This window comes from Dendrobates tinctorius, unplaced genomic scaffold, assembly GCF_039654945.1.
Source record: "Dendrobates tinctorius isolate UK_male_01 unplaced genomic scaffold, ASM3965494v1 ptg000128l, whole genome shotgun sequence".
Taxonomy (NCBI): Eukaryota; Metazoa; Chordata; class Amphibia; order Anura; family Dendrobatidae; genus Dendrobates; species Dendrobates tinctorius.
In genome coordinates, this window is record NW_027361796.1 from 5,868,060 (window position 1) to 5,887,299 (window position 19,240).

The window sequence follows — 19,240 nt, forward strand, 5'->3', positions numbered from 1 at the left end:
TTTCGTTTCATGAAACCCGACTTTTCCGAAAGTCGGCGACTTTTGAAATTGACCGACCCGTTTCGCTCAACTCTACTCTGTCCCTTTCTTTCATCAACATAATCCCTTTCCACTGGTCAAGCATGATGGATATATGCATTTATTCATACATATGACGTCGTCGCTATGAAAATATGGTTGGCTGCACATGATTATTGTTAGAAAAACATAACAGCAAATAAAGTCATGCTCACCAGTAATTCATTGCTGAAAATGTAAGAATAATTTATTGTAATAACACACCATGCATTCCATTTATATTAGAAAATTAATGTTTGTATACTCTTAAAAAGATTGAAAAAATACTTATTTAAAATAATAAACGGTTTACAGAGCTCAGTAAAAAAGGAACATACTGAACTCACAGAAATTACATTAACTTTTACTTTCAATAACTAATTAATAAATCTATTATTATCCTTATTATGACACTGTACAGATGAGCAATCTTGACAAAAAGGTAAACTGCTTCTGGCATAGCAGGCCTTGCTGATTAGTTTCTACTTTGCTACATCACTATATAGCCATAATGCAAATAAACCAGGAGATATTATTTAGCTAAAAATATATAAAATTGTATAGCAGTAAAATATATGCTATTAAAGTTAGATTTCATTTCTTAAATGGGCTGTACAGGCAATATATTGATGACCTTTCCTTACTGGGATCTGACACCCAGCACCCTCACTGATCAGCTTCTCTTGAATAGGAGTGGTCGTACGTTGACTGGCTTGGCCACTACGCATTGGATAGAGCTGCGCAGTTCAGCTCCATTTCCATCCAATAGCTGATTGTTTGGGGTAACAGATATCAGAATCAACCTATCTGATATTGAGAATTTATCCCAATGAAAGGTCATCATTCATATACTCTGACTGGACAACTCCTTTAACTCATTGAAAGCCAAAAAATGTTGGTATTGATTATTGTTTGGGGATTTTTCCGTTTTGTGTTAGGGCAATCGTAGTTTTTTTTTGTACAATGTAAACGTTGGCAGCCTTGTTTTTTTGCAGAATGAGTTGTATTTTATGTTGGTGCAAATGTCTGTTACATATATTTTAGTGTTATATTTAAAATAATTTTATTTTGATTTCACTTTTTTTTTTTTTAAATGGCACACATCAATCATCATAAAGCATGCAACAAATGCCACACATTGTTACAATCGTGACAATACCAAACGTGTATAATATATATTAGGACTATTTCTAATCCCTCAATCTTTCCCTTTGAATGCAACAATCAGCATTGCTCAAAAGGTTAAATGGTGGAGATTAGAATTGTCTCTATTAAACAGTGCTATAGTTGGTTGCAATGGGCAAGACGGCCAATTTTACTGTTAATTAACATGTATTGCTTTTGATAAGATGAAGGTTCATGTGGGCACTCCCAGGTGGGACTTTAACATACTTCTTTTGCCAATTGCAATGTTGGCATGTCTGGTTTTAGTAAAGACCTTTTACTTTTATTGGAAATTAACTAAGAAAATAATTTACCCCATTTGTAATTTTATTTAAAGTCTGTGGTACAGTATTACAGAATCTAGCAACAATGTGGGTAGAAATTGGTTCCTGCAGCCTAGGACGGAATATCATTGATGAATAACAATTCTTCTTTGGTGTGTGTTAATACTGGAGGCTCATTTTACTTTTCTACAAAGAATTTTCTTTGAGCTTTTCGTGCCTTTTCAATCAGCTCAAAAGTGGGTAAACCCTGAGGTATGTCTAGTAAATCATGCTCTTTTTCAAGAATATCTTCGGCAGAACCTAAACAGAAGAAAAATACATAATTACTACAAGGATCAGTGACTATGTAAAATAGAGAAGTACTAAGGGCACCACTAAATATTAATGGGAGCATCCAAACACATACTATAAGCTAATTATATTCAAAGAAAAAAGTAGTATGGTAAAGACAATGGGGATCACCTTATAAACTTTATTATCTAATTTATAAAGCTCAAGTGTGTGTATGTATGCGTGTATGTATGTATGTATGTGTGTATGTATGTGTGTGTGTGTGTATGTCCGGGATAGGCATCCGCACTGTCGCAGCTACAGCCATAAAATTTGGCACAGTCACACGTCTGGACCCCGAGAGCGTCCTAGGCTATGTTGTGAGGCGAAATTTTAACCCCGCGCGTTCCAATTCACCAAACAATTTTGCCCCTGTCTACATACTGGGGAAAAAGTGTGTGCGCGTCAAGCCCCGCCCCTCATTATGATGTCATAATGCCCCTATCTACATACTGGGGAAACAGTGTGTGCGTATCAAGCCCCGCCCCTCATTACGATGTCACAATGGTTGCCATGGCGACGCTGATGTCATCATAGGTTGCAAGCCCCGCCGCCCATTATGATGTCATAATGGTTGACTATGGGATGGAGGATGTGTGATGGGTATATGGGCACTGGACTATGGGATGGAGGATATGTATGACGGGTATATGGGCACGGGACTATGGGATGGAGGATGTGTGATGGGTATATAGGCACGGGACTATGGGATGGAGGATATGTATGATGGGTATATGGGCACTGGACTATGGGATGGAGGATATGTATGACGGGTATATGGGCACGGGACTATGGGATGGAGGATGTGTGATGGGCATATGGGCACTGGACTATGGGATGGAGGATATGTATGATGGGTATATGGGCACTGAACTATGGGATGGAGGATATGTATGATGGGTATATGGGCACTGGACTATGGGATGGAGGATATGTATGACGGGTATATGGGCACGGGACTATGGGATGGAGGATGTGTGATGGGTATATGGGCACTGGACTATGGGATGGAGGATATGTATGACGGGTATATGGGCACGGGACTATGAGATGGAGGATGTGTGATGGGCATATGGGCACTCGACTATGGGATGGCGAATATGTATGATGGGTATATGGGCATGGGATGGAGGATGTGTGATGGGTATATGGGCATGGGACTAAGGGATGGAGGATGTGTGATGGGTATATGGGCACTCGACTATGGGATGGAGGATATGTATGATGGGTATATGGGCACGGGCCTATGGGTTGGAGGATGTGTGATGGGTATATAGGCACGGGCCTATGGGATGGAGGATATGTATGATGGGTATATGGGCACGGGCCTATGGGATGGTGGATATGTATGATGGGTATATGGGCACGGGACTATGGGATGGAGGATAATTATAATTTGTTATAACTAACCACAGTTAGTTACTATGCCCGGGTAGCGCCGGGCTCTTCAGCTAGTTATACAATAAAAACAACAGTTCAAGACACGATTAAAAACATTTAGAACGCGAAAAGAGATGTAAACATTCTACTACAGGCAATCTAAAATAATGCCTCATTTGCCCATCAATATATAACAAAAAGACAGCAGAAAGCATCAGTAAATGCAATAATATGACAAATATGATACTACACTAATACTAAATGCTGTTATTGATATCAATACTTATGTAATAAATTCTGAAAAATGCAATAATAATTAGCAAACCTCCTTAAATCGCAGATAGAAAGTAGGTAAAAAAGAGAGGTAGTATTAGACAGTAAACAAATGACCGGGGAGATTCTATGTTCAATACTTCCCATAAATAATTATGTTAGCGTAAGATTAATATCATGCTGTCTAATGGGTAAGGCAAAAATAAGGATGAGGATTTTTCCACACGTGTATCGCCACCCACTTAGTGGCTTCCTCAGGGGTAGAATGAACAACACTTGATTGCAACTATGGTATTGTATCAGTGACTGGGGTTGTGTTTGTGTTCAGTGCTTCTTTTACTATTATGTATTAAGGTACCGTTACACTAAGCGATGCACCAGTGATCCCGACAACGATATGGATCGCTGGTGCATCGCAAAGTGGTCGCTAGTGAGCTGCCACACAGGCAGATCTCACCAGCGACATAGCAGTGGTCGGGGGTCGCTACTTACCTGTCAGACGCGGGGATCCTGATGTCCTCCCGTTCGCGTCCACGCGTTGCTCGTCGGCGCCACAGGAAGCCCAGCAGGAAGCGCCCGACGAGAAATGGTCCAGGACGTTCTCGCGCGATCAGCGACAGACAGCGGGGGAGCTGGTTGGAGGTATCACATGTAGCGATATTGCTAGCAATATCGCTGCTACGTCACAAAACCAGTGATGTTACAGCGATATTGCTAGCGATATCGCTATGTGTGACTGGGCCTTTACACCATTATCTGTGGGCAGTTATCCTAATACATTATAATTGAATACAATATATATTAAATAATGGTACATTCAACTTTATGTAAAGAGAAAGTGGAGTTGTGGATAACACACATGTCCCAACAGTTTGGATAGTTTACATGCAACCTATTTTCAGTCTCCCTTCTCCTGGCAGCGTTTTTTAGCTGTGATCATTGACTTCTGTCCACCTACAGTGTCTATTGAAGTCAAAACTTTTGGTAGCATTTATGCTTAGAACTTTTATGTTTCTTTTTTTCCTTTCTTTCTTCCAAGAGCCATATTTTTTTTTCTGTTGACATAGCTATATGAAGGTTTGTTATTTTAACCCCTTACTGACATCTGCTGTACATTTACAGCACATGTTGGGGGAGGGTGAGCCCGCCCCCATACCAGGTAGATAATGGCTGTGAAACACAGGCAGGAGTACCTCCAACAGTCGCGGGTGGAGCAGAGCTTAGTCCACGACTGTTAACCTCTTAAATGCCGCTTCAAACTCTTGACAGTGTCATTAACAGGGTACCGACATGGGGACACGTCATTCTATATGAGCCCATTAGCTCCCTGGGGAGGAAAAATCAAAATGCAAAAACGGAAATTGGCCTTGTCGGGAAGGGGTAAAGAACAAGTTCTAGTAGTATTCAATATACCATTCATTTTCCAAAATAACATACTGAAAAAAGGAAAAAAAAAAATCAAAATGGAATGAAATGCTAAAAAAATGTTTTTATCGTGTTCATTATGTGGTAAAAATACCTAGCAGTAAAATTCTACAGAACTTTGTTAAAAAAAAGTAGTTTGTGTCGCTGATAACTTTTTTATTTTGCCATCGATGGATCCATGTGAGCGCTTGGTTCTTGTTTTTGTGCTGAGCTGACGTTTTTATTGATACAATTTTGGAGTACATTAGACGTTTTGATCACTTTTTTACTTTGTTTTATAGTCCCTTTTGTGATTTCATACTGTGACGGTTCAGCTTGTAATGCAGTATTGCTGTATATAGCTAAATTGAGGTTCTTCCTTGAAGTCCAGCCACTGGTTGGATCACATAGGAAGATCAAGAGAGCAGCAGCGAGGGCCTTAATTAAGGAGGCCCCTAGCTGTCATGGTGACTTACCAGACAGGCACCAGTGAATGACAGCAGTAATAAAATGGTTAAACACACTCTGCTCGCTGCTGTTACAGCCCACATGACTTACATTTACTTTAAATGGTCACGAACGGGTTAAAGGTATTTTCCCACAAATAAAATAATATAAAATAATAATAATTTCCACAATTATGTGTTTAAAAAAATGTTGCTGTGCTGACATCGAATTATATAATTGCTTTGTAATGTTTTCATTTCCTGTTCTGTCCAGATGACACCGTATCCCAGAATTCCAAGCGGAGGAATTTCACTGACCACCATATTCGGACACCCAAGTGATGGGTGTCTCAATATGGAAACTGCTGCTGTTACCAACCTATTGCGCTGTACCACTAACGGAACACCGTCGCACCACACAGACACAAACACACACTCTATACGCACCACACACACTCACAATCACACACTCACAGTCACACTCATACACTCACACTCATACACTCACACTCATACACTCACTCACATTCACACTCTCACACTCAGTCACATTCACACACTGACACTCATACACTCACTCTCTCTCACACTCGCGCAGCACCACCAGAGGAACACCGTCGCACTGTGCCTATGCGAATTCCGAGCAGGCACAGTGAATCATTCGGCTGATCCCGGCGGCTGATGCGCGACGTGTCTAGAGGTAGAGGAAGCCGGTCATATTAAAGAGGTTTTCCCACGAATGAAAGTTAATTTTAAAAATTGTCTGTTTCTGACCGTGTACGTAGCACACCACATCTCCTGGGCAGGGGGGGGAAGCAAAAGACAATACTGATATTACAGCAGGGGATCACAGAGGATTCATTTTGTGAGGTGAAGTATTTCACTGACTGTTTTTAAACAATATTTTACCTCACAAATTGTATCCTCTGCGATCTCCTGCTGTAATGTCAGTATTGTCTTTTCCTTTCTCCCCTGCCCAGGAGCTGTGGTATGTTCTGTACACGGTCAGACACAGGGGTGAGAGAGACAGAGGTCAGGGGGGAGACAGCTCAAACATGACAGCACATGAGGGGAGAACACAGCACAGGAAGGAGAGAGACAGCAGACAAGGGGGATAGCACATGGGGTAGACAGGTCAAAGAAGAGAGCACAGACGGGAGAAGTCAGCACATGGGGAAAGAGAGTGGATAGGTGGGTGAGCACATGGGGGGGGGGGAGAGAGATTCTCAATGCTGCAAAGCCTGCCCCCATCGTGACATTACCGCATCGGACCTCCATCTAGTAATATTATAAATGTGCGCCTGCTGTGTAATGTCTGTGCCTCACCCTACAGGCACATGGTCTGATAATACCACATCTCCTGGGCAGGAGAGTAAACAACAGAATATACAGATATTACAGCAGGTGATCACAGCTGATTCTTTCTGTGAGGTAAAACATGTTGTAAAACAGGCAGGGAAATGTTTTAGCTCCCAGAAAGAATCAGCTGTGATCCCCTGCTCTCCTGTCTGTATCCTCTATCTTACTTCCTCCCCTGCCCAGGAGCTGTGATATGATCAGACCATGTCCCTGTACGGTCACACACAGCCATTACACAGTACACAGCAGGGGCACATTTAAAGATTATCTGAGCACAGGAACATTTTATTAAACACATTAAATTGTGGAGTTAATTTTTTATTATAAGAACTATTGACTAAAATGAACATTGTGGGAAAACCCCTTTAAATTGGTGGTTTTGTAGAAAAAAAATGGAAAAAATGAAGACTATAATATTGAATAAATCAGTAGTACGTTACACAGTGCTACAATGAAAACAGGTGTTCCTATTTTGAAGAAATCCTCTTAATAAACATGAACATACATAATGCAGCACGCAGAAGCTTTGTCTGTAAAAATTTACATCATAATTTCCATTGCATCTTTTTCTATTGTGTTGTACATATTGAAATAACTACATCTCTATTACATGGATTATTTCTGATGGCACAAAAACCTGTTGCCATAATATATCCACCATAACAGTAAGTAGCATTAACCTACTGGATAGCTGCAAGGAATACAGGGCCAAACACATTAGTTACTTGAATACATTTTGATAAACAGCGAGATGTACAAATTCACTAGCAATACGAAATGTATAAAGCAAGAAACTGAAGTACAGGAGCCCAGCCTCTGTAATGATGCAAAGCAATGGGGAAAGTAAGAGGCAACCATTCCTCATACTGAAGTAATCGTAAGTGGAGTCGAGTTAGGCTGTGTCCACATGTTCAGAAGTTTAGGTTAATCTGCAGTGTGGATTTCACACCTCAAAATCAGCAGAAATTTACAGTGCAATATCTATAGTAAAATTACAGCAAGCTGAAAATTTCCAAATCTGCATTATTCTCATTTTAAGCCATGCAATGCTCTGTAATTCATTACGGTGCTCCACAGCCATACCCAGGGTAAGATATTGTCCACCACATGTCATGTGGTCACTCTAAGCTTTTTTCTTTCCCGTTTGGTACAGTGGGTACGGAAAGTATTCAGACCCCTTTTACATTTTTCACTCTTCGTTTCATTACAGCCATTTGGTAAATTCAAAAAAGTTTATTTTTTTCTCATTAATTTACACTCTGCACCCCATCTTGACTGAAAAAAACAGAAATGTAGAAATTTTTGCAAATTTATTAAAAAGAAAATCTGAAATATCACATAGTGATAAGTATTCAGACCCTTTGCTCAGACACTCATATTTAAGTCACATACTCTCCATTTGCTTGTGATCCTCCTTGAGATGGTTCTACTCCTTCATTGGAGTCTACCTGTGTTAAATTAAGCTGATAGGACTTTATTTGTAAGGCACACACCTGTCTATATAAGACCTCACAGCTCACAGTGCATGTCAGACCAAATGAGAATCATGAGGTCAAAGGAACTGGCCAAATAGCTCAGACAGAATTGTGGCAAGGCACACATCTGGCCAAGGTTAAAAAAGAATTACTGCAGTATTCAAGGTTCCTAAGAGCACAGTGACCTCCATAATCCTTAAATGGAAGAAGTTTGGGACCACCAGAAGTCTTCGTAGACCTGGCCGTCCAGCCAAACTGAGCAATCATGGGAAAAGAGCCTTGGTGAGAGAGGTAAAAAAGAACCCCATGATCACTGTGGCTGAGCTCCACAGATGCAGTAGGGAGATGGGAGAAAGTTCCACAAAGTCAACTATCACTGCAGCCCTCCACCAGTCGGGCCTTTATTTCAGTGGCCCAACGGAAGCCTCTCCTCAGTGCAAGACATATGAAAGCCCACATAGAGTTTGCTAAAAAAAAAACACATGAAGGACTCCCAGACTATGAGAAATAAGATTCTCTGGTCTGATGAGACAAAGATAGAACTTTTTGGTGATAATTCTAAGCGGTGTGTGGAGAAAACCAGGCACAGTTCATCACATTCCCAATACAATCCCAAGAGTGAAATATGGTGGTGGCAGCATCATGCTATGGGGGTGTTTTTCAGCTGCAGGGACAGGACGACTGGTTGCAATTGAAGGAAACATGAATACGGCCAAGTCATGGGTGGACATACCGCCGGTTCTTCCGTTGCGTCTGCACCGGGGCCTAGAGGCTCCAGGGCACCCCTGCAGGGTGGGTAATAATGAGGGCAATGTGCGGCGAGACAAGGAGCGATCCCAGCAGCTCCGCTGCCTGCAAGAGAAAATAGCAGGAGCGGAGCAGCAAGGATCCGTCCTGCTTCCTGCCTGGCGCCCGCACTTCCTGTCTCTGACACAGAAAGCAGCACCGCTGGATGACGTCATCATTCAGCGCACGGCTAGCCACTTTGCCAGAGCGAGTAAGCGTGGGTGCCGGTGGTGCTGAGGCTGCAGACAGGTGAGAGGTGCTGTGTGTGTGTGTTTTTTGTATGTATGTATATGTGTGTTTTATATGTGTGTATGTAAGTATGTGTAGAGATGAGTGGTGGTGTGGGTGCTTGCATCCATAGCGCTGCGGGGGAATATGCAGAGGTCAATGGTGCTGTGTGTGTGTCTGTGTGTGTAGGTGGAGGAGAGGGGAATGATGGGGGTGATGGGGAGAAGGCAATGATGGGGGTGATGAGGAGAATGCAATGTTGGGGTGATGGGGAGAAGGCAATGATGGTGGTGATGGGGAGAAGGCAATGATGGGGGGTGATGGGGAGAAGGCAATGATGGGGGGTGATGGGGAGAATGCAATGATGGGGTGATGGGGAGAAGGCAATGATGGGGGTGATGGAGAAGGCAATGATGGGAGTAATGGGGAGAAGGCAATGATGGGGTGATGGAGAAGGCAATGATGGGAGTGATGGCGAGAAGGCATTGATGGGGTGATGGAGAAGGCAATGATGGGGTGATGGAGAAGGCAATGATGGGAGTGATGGGGAGAAGGCAATGATACGGGTGATGGGGGAGGAGGCAATATTGGGGGTAATGGGGAGAAGGTAATGATGGGGTGATGGAGAAGGCAATGATGGGAGTAGGAAATGATGGGGGTGATGGGGAGAAGGCAGTAATGGGGAGAAGGCAATGATAGGGGTGATGGAGAAGGCAATGATGGGAATGATGGTGAGAAGGCAGTGATGGGGAGAAGGTAATGATGGGGGTGATGGGGAGAAGGCAATGATATGGGTGATGGGGAGGAGGCAATATTGGGGGTGATGGGGAGAAGGTAATGATGGGGAGATGGTGAAGGCAATGATGGGAGTGATGGGGAGAAGGCAATGATGGGGTGATGGAGAAGGCAATGATGGGAGTGATGGAGAAGACAATGATGGGAGTGATGGAGAAGACAATGATGGGAGTGATGGGGAGAAGGCAATGATGGGGGTGATGGGGAGAAGACAATGATGGGTGTGATGGGGAGGGCAATGATGGGGCGGTAGGGGAGAAGGCAATGATGGAGGTGGTGGAAAGGGCAATGATGGGGTGGTGGGGTAAAAAAAAGGGTGATGGGGGTTGTGGGGGAGAATGCAATGATGGTGGTGGTGGAAAGGGCAATAATGGGGGTGGTGGGGGAGAAGGAAATGATGGATGTGGTGGAATGGGCAATGATGGGAGTGGTGGGGGGAGAAAGCAAAGATAGTGGTGGGGAGAAGGCAATGAAGGAGGTGTTGAAGGGGGCAATGATGGGGTGGGGGAGAGGACAATAATGGGATGCGGGGGGAAGAGGACAATGAGGGGGTGTGGGGGATTGGGATGGGAGGAAGGGGGACTTATAATGGCCTTAGGAACAGGGGGAGGTGGAGGAAGACATTATCGCTTATTATGAAAAAAAGTTTTTTATGGTTCCAGCACACGATGTGAAAAAACTAAGAAAAGCCTTTATTTAATCCATAATTAAAAAATGCAATTCCAGTGATAAAAGCACGTGTAGGCTACACATGCTTTTATTATCACTGGAATTGCATTTTTTAATTATGGATTAAATAAAGGCTTTTCTTAATTTTTTCACATCGTGTGCTGGAACCATAAAAAACTTTTTTTCATTGAGCATTTCTCCCAGATGGGGATGGATTCACTCCGTGCACCGAGATTATGGAAAGGAGGACTGGGCAGGCTGAACCAGGTGAGCTGAAGATCAATTCTACATTGTTTGTTATTGCTTATTATGTCTACCACAGTCCCTTAGTATATAGTGTACTCACTATGTCTAACACAGTCCCTTAGTATATAGTGTACGTACTTATTATGTATAACACAGTCCCTTAGCATATAGTGTACGTACTTATTATGTATAACACAGTCCCTTAGCATATAGTATACGTACTTATTATGTATAACATAGTCCCTTAGCATATAGTGTACTCACTAATTCTGTATAACACCATCCTTAGTTACATAGTTTCCTCTTTTATTATGTATAACACCGTCCCTTATTACACACCATCCTCTCTAGCTATATATGGTGCCGTCCCTTATTATATAGCTTCCTCTGCTGTTATGTATAGTGCTGTCTCTTACAGACTCATGGCTGTACAAGCTCAAAAGGGTGCTTCTACTCAATACTGAGGATAGGGTCTGATTACTTATGACCATGTGATATTTCAGTTTTTCTTCTAATAAATTTGCAAACATTTCTGGTTTTTTTTCAATCAAGATGGGGTGCAGAGGGTACATTAATGAGAAAAAAATGAACTGTTTTGAATTTACCAAATGGCTGCAATGCAACAAAGAGTGAAAAATTTAAAGGCGTCTGAATACTTTCCGTACCCACTGTATAGACATCCCGAGAGCAGAGATTCCCAGACTTTTATAATTAGTAAACACATTTCCTAACAACCTTGCAGTTGCAGGTTTGTATGTTATGGATAAGATTTTAGGATTAAGAGAAAAAATATAGAAGAATACTATGGTAAGTAGTCAAACAAACGTACCTTTCATTCTATGAACTAAGGTCCCATAGCCCATATCATACTGGTATGCAAAAACAAATCCCAGTGGTATAATAGGAATAAATAATCCTGGCTTCTTCCCTCTTATTGCCCTGCACAAAGAACAAAGTGTTTGAAGTTAAGAGTACAGTATACACTATGACATAGATATAAATCATGCCTCTTAACCCCTTAAGCCCCAAGGGTGGTTTGCACGTTCATGACCGGGTCAATTTTTACAATTCTGACCACTGTCCCTTTATGAGGTAATAACTCTGAAACGCTTCCATGGATCCCGGTGATTCTGACATTGTTTTCTCGTGACATATTGTACTACATGTTAGTGGTAAAATTTAATTCAAATAACTTGGGTTTATTTGTGAAAAAAACAGAAATTTGGCGTAAATTTTGAAAATTTCGCAATTTTCCAACTTTGAATTTTTATGCCCTTCAATCATAGAGATACGGCACACAAAAAACTTAATAAGTAACATTTCCCACATGTTTACTTTACATCAGCACAATTTTGGAACCAAAATTTTTTTTTTTTAGGAAGTTATAAGGGTTAAAAATTGACCAGCGATTTCTCATTTTTGCAACACCATTTTAATTTTACGGACCACATCACATTTGAAGCCACTTTGAGGGGTCTATATGATAGAAAATACCCAAAAATGACAACATTCTAAAAACTGCACCCCTTAAGGTGCTCAAAACCACATTCAAGAAGTTTATTAAACCTTTAGGTGCGTCACAGCAATTTTTTGAATATTTAAAAAAAAAAATGAACATTTAACTTTTTTTCACAAAAAAAATACTTCAGGATTGACTTTTTCAATGCAAAATTGGCTGGAATTCAGATTGGACGCCATGTCACGTCTGGAGAGCCCCTGATGTACCTAAACAGTGGAAACCCCCCACAAGGGACCCCATTTTGGACACTAGACCCCCCAAGGAACTTATCAAGATATGTGGTGAGAACTTTGAACCCACAAGGGCTTCACAGAAGTTTATAATGTACAGCGGTACAATTAAAAAATCATATTTTTTCCACAAAAATGATCTTTTCACCCCCAATTTTTATTTTCCCAAGGGTAACAGGACCATAAAAGTTATTGTGCAATTTGTCCTGAGTACGCTGATACCCCACATGTGGGGGTAAACCACTATTTGGGCGCATGGCAGAGCTCGGAAGGGAAGCATTGCCATTTGAAGTTTTTGGCTGGAATTGAGATCGGACACCATATCGCGATTGGAAAACCCCTGATGTACCAAAACAGTGGAAACCCCCCACAAATAACACCATTTTGGAAAATAGACTCCCCAAGGAACTTATCTAGATGTGTGGAGAGAACTTTGAACCCCCAAGGGCTTCACAGAAGTTTATAACATACAGCCGTACAATTAAAAAATCATATTTTTTCCACAAAAATGATCTTTTCACCCCCAATTTTTATTTTTCCAAGGATAACAGGACCCTAAAAGTTATTGTGCAATTTGTCCTGAGTACGCTGATACCCCACATGTGGGGGTAGACCACTATTTGGGCGCATGGCAGAGCTCGGAAGGGAAGCAGCGCCATTTGACGTTTTTGGCTGGAATTGAGATCGGACACCATGTCGCGTTTGGAAAGCCCCTGATGTACCTAAACAGTAGAATCCCCCAAGTGACCCCATTTTGGAAACTAGACCCCCCAAGGAACTTATCTAGATGTGTGGTGAGCACTTTGACCCCTCCAGTGCTTCACAGAAGTTTATAACGCCCGGGCGTGAAAATAAAAAAAATCGTATTTTTTCCACAAACATGACCTTTTAGTCAGCAATTTTTTTATTTTCCCAAGGGTACCAGGAGAAATTGGACCCCAAAAGTTGTCCAATTTGTCCTGAGTACGCTGATACCCCATATGTGGGAGAAAATTACTGTATGGGCACACGTCGGGTCTCGGAAGGGAAGTAGTGACGTTTTGGAATGCAGACTTTGGTGGAATGGTCTGCGGGTGTCATGTTGCTTTTGGAGAGCCTCTGATGTACCTAAACAGTGGAAACCCCCCACAAGTGACCCCATTTTGGAAACTAGACCCCCTAGGGAACTTATCTAGATGTGTGGTGAGCACTTTGAACCCCCCCAGTGCTTCACAGAAGTTTATAACGACCGGGCGTGAAAATAAAAAAAATCGTAATTTTTCCACAAACATGATCAATTAGTCCCCAATTTTTTATTTTCCCAAGGGTATCAGGAGAAATTGGACCCCAAAAGTTGTTGTCCAATTTGTCCTGAGTACGCTGATACCCCATATGTGGGAGAAAACTACTGTATGCGCACACATCGGGTCTCGGAAGGGAAGTAGTGACGTTTTGGAATGCAGACTTTGATGGAATGGTCTGCGGGCGTCATGTGCGTTTGGAGAGCCCCTGATGTACCTAAACTATTGAAACTCCCCACAAGTGACCCCATTTTGGAAACTAGACCCCCCACGGAACTTATCTAGATGTGTGGTGAGCACTTTGAAGCCCCAAGTGTTTCACAGAAGTTTATAACGCCCGGGCGTGAAAATAAAAAAATCATTTTTTTCCACAAAAATGATATTTTTGCCCCCAATTTTTTATTTTCCTAAGGGTAACAGGAGAAATTGGACCCCAAAAGTTGTTTTGCAATTTGTCCTGAGTAGGCTGATACCCTACATGTGGGGGTAAAACACTGTTTGGGCGCATGGCAGAGCTTGGAAGGGAAGGACCACCATTTTACTTTTTCAACTCAGAATTGGCTGGAATTGAGATCAGACGCCATGTTGCATTTGGAGAGCACCTGATGTGCCCAAACAGTGGAAACCCCCAATTATAACTCCAACCCTAACCCCAACACACCCCTAACCCTAATATCAGCCCTAACCCTAGCCCTAACCTTAATGGGAAAATGGAAATAATTACATTTTCTTTTAATTTTATTATTTTTCCCTAACTAAGGGGGTGATAAAGGGGGGGTTGATTTACTATTTATGCCGGGTTTTTATGTTTGGCAGCTGTCACACACTAAAAGACGCTTTTTATTGTAAAAATAGTTTTTGCATCACCACCTATTGAGAGCTATAATTTTTCCGTATTTTGACCCACTGAGTCATGTGAGGTCTTAATTTTTGCGGGACGAGTTGACATTTTTATTGGTACCATTTTCGGGCACGTGACATTTTTAGATCGCTTTTTATTCCGATTTTTGGGACGCAGAATGAACAAAAACCAGCGTTTCATGAATTTCTTTTGGGGGGTGCGTCTACACCGTTCCGTGTGCGATAAAATTGATAAAGCGGCTTTATTCTTCGGGTCAGTACGGTTACAGCGATACCTCATTTATGTCTTTTTTTATGTTTTGTCGGTTTTATGCAATGAAAACTATTTTATATAAGAAATAATTATTTTTGCATCGCTTTATTCTGCGAGCTATAACTTTTTTATTTTTCGCTGATGATGCTGTATGGCGGCTCGTTTTTTGCGGGACAAGATGACGTTTTCAGCGGTACCATGGATATTTATATGCGTCTTTTTGATCGCACGTTATTGCACTTTTTGTTCGGCGGTATGATAAATCATTATTTTTTGCTTCGTTTTTTATTTTTTAAGGGGTTCGCTAAAGGGATTAACTAATGGGACAGTTTTATAGGGCAAGTCATCACGGACGCGGCGATACCAAATATGTGTACTTTTATTGTTTTTTTTTTTATTTCCAAAAAATGAAATTTATTGGGGGAATATTTTTATTTTTTTTTCTAATTTATTTGGCGATTTTAAAAAAATTATTTTAACACTTTTTTTTTTTTTTAACTTTATTACATTGTCCCAGGTGGGACATCACTGTCCTGTGACAGATTGCTGATCTGTCACATCAGCAATCTGTCACAGGCACTACACAGGCTTCCTCCTTGCCTGCGCTTTGCAGGCACTGAGGAAGCCATCTCCCTGCAGGCCCCCGAAGGTCCCCGTCGCCATCTTGGATTCGGGGGCCTGCAGGGAAGGAGACCCCCCGCAGCAGCGCTGCACATTGCGCTGCCGTGGGGGGCTCAGGGAAGCACGGAGGGAGCCCCCTCCCTGCCGATGCTTCCCTTTAACCCCCGGTACACCGCGATCGTGTTTGATCGCGGTGTGCAAGGGGTTAACGTGTCGGGGGCGGTCCGTGACCGCCCCTGACACATTGTGCCGGGTGTCAGCTGTGATAATCAGCTGACACCAGGCCGCGATCAGCGGCGCTCACCACGTGGGCGCCGCTGATCGCTATGACGTACTAGCGCGTCCCTGGGAATTAGGTCCCAGGGCACATGGACGGGATAGTATGTCATATGGGATTAAGGGGTTAATAAACAAATGGATTATAACTTTTTAAAACAAATGTGTTCCATGTTCCGTAACATTATAATTGCACAGAATAGCATACGGCATCTAAACAGATGTAGGTTTTAATTTTCTAATACACAGCTGATATCCATTAGTAACTATGTGTGGGCAAAGTAAACCGTTGCCATTGGGACAGGATATGTAAAAAAACAACAAAATAATCCATACTCACGTACCTGCACCCACCTGCATCCAGCGTAGGCCACTCCACGGTCTGCAGAGAGAACTAGAGGTGATGTCACCATTCCACCAGTTGCCGGATCACTGCAGCCTGTGATTGGCTGCAGTGGTTGATGACTTTAACAAGCTCCAGTGACTGGTGGAACGGTGACAACACGGCTTCATGTCTCTGCGCAGTTCACAGAGTGGCCTGCACTGGATCCAGTTGGGTGCTGAGCAATGATGGAGAACATAAGTATTCATGGTAACTCGAGTATAATGGACACAAAACAACCAGGCATGAAGAATATAATATAATAGAATAAAATATAATATAACATTTATAAATTATGTCAGTTATTGTATTGATTATCAACAATCGTGTTTTTGTTTACCTCATAATATTGTCAGGATCCTGCCAGCGCCGGCGTGCAGCCTCCGCTGAGAAGGGACTCACCCGCACTGTAGGGGGGCCCGGGGTCAGGTACAGCCGGAAAGTACAGATACACAGGACCTGTGGACGCTGAAGTTTAGCAAGCAGTGAAGGACCTACGGTCATGTGACTGCAAGGGGGCGGGGCTTAGCGTCCTGCTTTCAGAAATGGAAGGACACTATACAGAAATACTCAGAGTCAGGCAAAACGGAGGTCATACACAGAGATAGCAGTAAAGTACCAGGGATGAGACAGAACGGATAGTCAGGGCCAAGCAGGGGTCAAAACCAAACAGACATAGAAGGTACCAAGCAGAATCCAACAAGCAATATCCAGAGAACAGACCGAGTCGTACACAGAGTAACAAGCAACCAGAACACAGCACAAACACACTCAGGGGTCACCACACAATGCCAAGGACGAAAGTATAACTGACGGGGGGATGGGAGCTTCCTGGGGCAAAAAGAAGCTTTCCCAGAACCAATGAGAGGCCACCATAACAAGTCCCAGGTGTGCAGGCAAGAGTCTGCACTGAGATCAAACCATTAATCCCAGAAGTGCCGGTCCACCAGCACTGGTATCATGACAGTACCCCCCTCTCAAAGGGGGGCCTCTGGACCCCCAGGCTTGCCCGGGTACCTAGCATGGAAAGCCCGAACCAGGCGATCCGCATGCATCAACCGGGCCGGCACCCAGGACCTGCCTTGAGACCTAGATATACGCAGCTGGACTTCTGCCCATGTATCTTTTAACCGCCGAACAGAGTCCTCAGCCCCGGGACAACCCGAATCCAGACGAGAAAACTCACCAAAATGAGGACTGAACTCATAGTTGATCAAGAAAGGGGACATACCAGTGGATTGACTCACCCGACTATTGAAGGCAAATTCAGCCAACGGCAGTATATCACACCAGTCATTCTGTCTAGCAGAAGTCAGACACCTGAGGATCTGTTCCAGAGACTGATTAGTGCGTTCCGTCTGACCATTACTCTCGGGATGGTATGCAGACGAAAAGGACAGAGATATCCCTAATTTTTTGCAGAAAGCACGCCAAAACTTATCCACAAATTGCACACCACGATCAGACACCACATTCAGGGGTACCCCATGCAAGCGGACCACATGCTGCACAAACAATCTGGATAAGGTCTCAGCAGAAGGTAATGCGGACAGGGGTATAAAATGAGCCTGCTTTGAAAATCTGTCCACCACTACCCATACCACCGTATTACCCCTGGAAGAGGGAAGATTGGTAATAAAATCCATGGACAGGTGGGTCCATGGTCTTTTGGGAACTGCCAAGGGCATCAGCTTCCCCGCCGGGCCGGCTATGAGAGCTTTTAGAACGAGCGCAGACCCCACAACCAGAAATGAATTTCTTTATATCAGAACCAAGGGTAGGCCACCAGAAGATCCTAGCCACCGCCAGTCGCGTGGCTGATATACCAGGGTGAGCACACAGCTTGGATTCGTGGAACTCTTGCAAGAGTTTAAGGCGAAGTTGCTCTGGGACAAACAACTTGCCCCCTGGCTTGGCCGCAGGAGCCAGCGACTGGGCCCCCTCAATTTCCCGTTCCAATTCAGACGAGATCCCTGCTACCACCACCCCAGGGTGCAGAATGGAGGGCGGTGGCTCAGGGGCAGACACAGGATGAAAACTACGAGATAAGGCGTCAGCCTTGACATTCATTCACCCTGGACGGAATGTAATAGTAAACTGGAAACGAGAAAAAAAAAGCGATCAACGGGCCTGTCTGGGCGTTAGTCTTTTAGCAGACTCAATGTATGACAAATTTTTGTGATCAGTGATCACAGTAACCGGGTGACTGGCCCCCTCCAAAAAGTGCCTCCACTCCTCAAACGCCAACTTGACCGCAAGAAGCTCTCTATTGCCTACATCATAATTTCTTTCAGCAGCAGAGAACTTCTTGGAAAAGAAAGCACATGGCCTAAGGTTGGTAAGAGTGGCAGGCCCTTGGGACAACACTGCCCCCACCCCCACCTCGGAGACATCCACCTCCACCACAAATGGTTTGGATGGATCTGGCTGTACCAACACAGGAGCAGACATAAAACATTTTTTCAGAGTCGCAAAGGCCTCTTTTGTGAGCGAGGACCAATTTCTCACATCCGCACCTTTGCATGTTAGATCCGTGAGAGGTTTGACCACCTGCGAAAACCCCCGGATAAATTTGCGGTAATAATTGGCGAACCCCAAGAAGCGCTGAAGACCCTTAAGATCTCGGGGTTGCATACAATCCGCAATGGCCTGCACCTTCTTGGGGTCCATGCAAAAACCCTCACAGGATACGATTAATGCCAAAAAAGACAATTCTTGAACACAAAATACACATTTCTCCAATTTGGCATACAGATGATTTTCTCTCAGTCTTTGGAGAACAGTTCGTACACGTTCCAGATGAGAATGCCTGTCGGAGGAGTATATCAAAATATCATCTAAGTAGATAACGACAAAACGACCAATGAGATCCGAGAATACCATGCTGATGAAATTCTGAAATATGGCGGGGGCATTGGTAAG

At 43.2% G+C, this 19,240-nt stretch overlaps 1 protein-coding gene across 1 annotated transcript in view; it reads right to left on the minus strand.

The window, feature by feature from the left end:
• Positions 1 to 239: 239 nt before the first annotated feature.
• PLGRKT (plasminogen receptor with a C-terminal lysine) overlaps positions 240 to 19,240 on the minus strand; it is an 85,900-nt gene continuing 66,899 nt past the window's right edge. The window contains exons 4-5 of the mRNA XM_073542634.1: positions 11,726 to 11,835; positions 240 to 1,805 (exon numbers count right to left, since the gene is read on the minus strand). Coding sequence (XP_073398735.1) covers positions 1,684 to 1,805; positions 11,726 to 11,835 — 232 coding nt within the window. The 3' untranslated portion in view covers positions 240 to 1,683. The remainder of the gene's footprint in view (positions 1,806 to 11,725; positions 11,836 to 19,240) is intronic.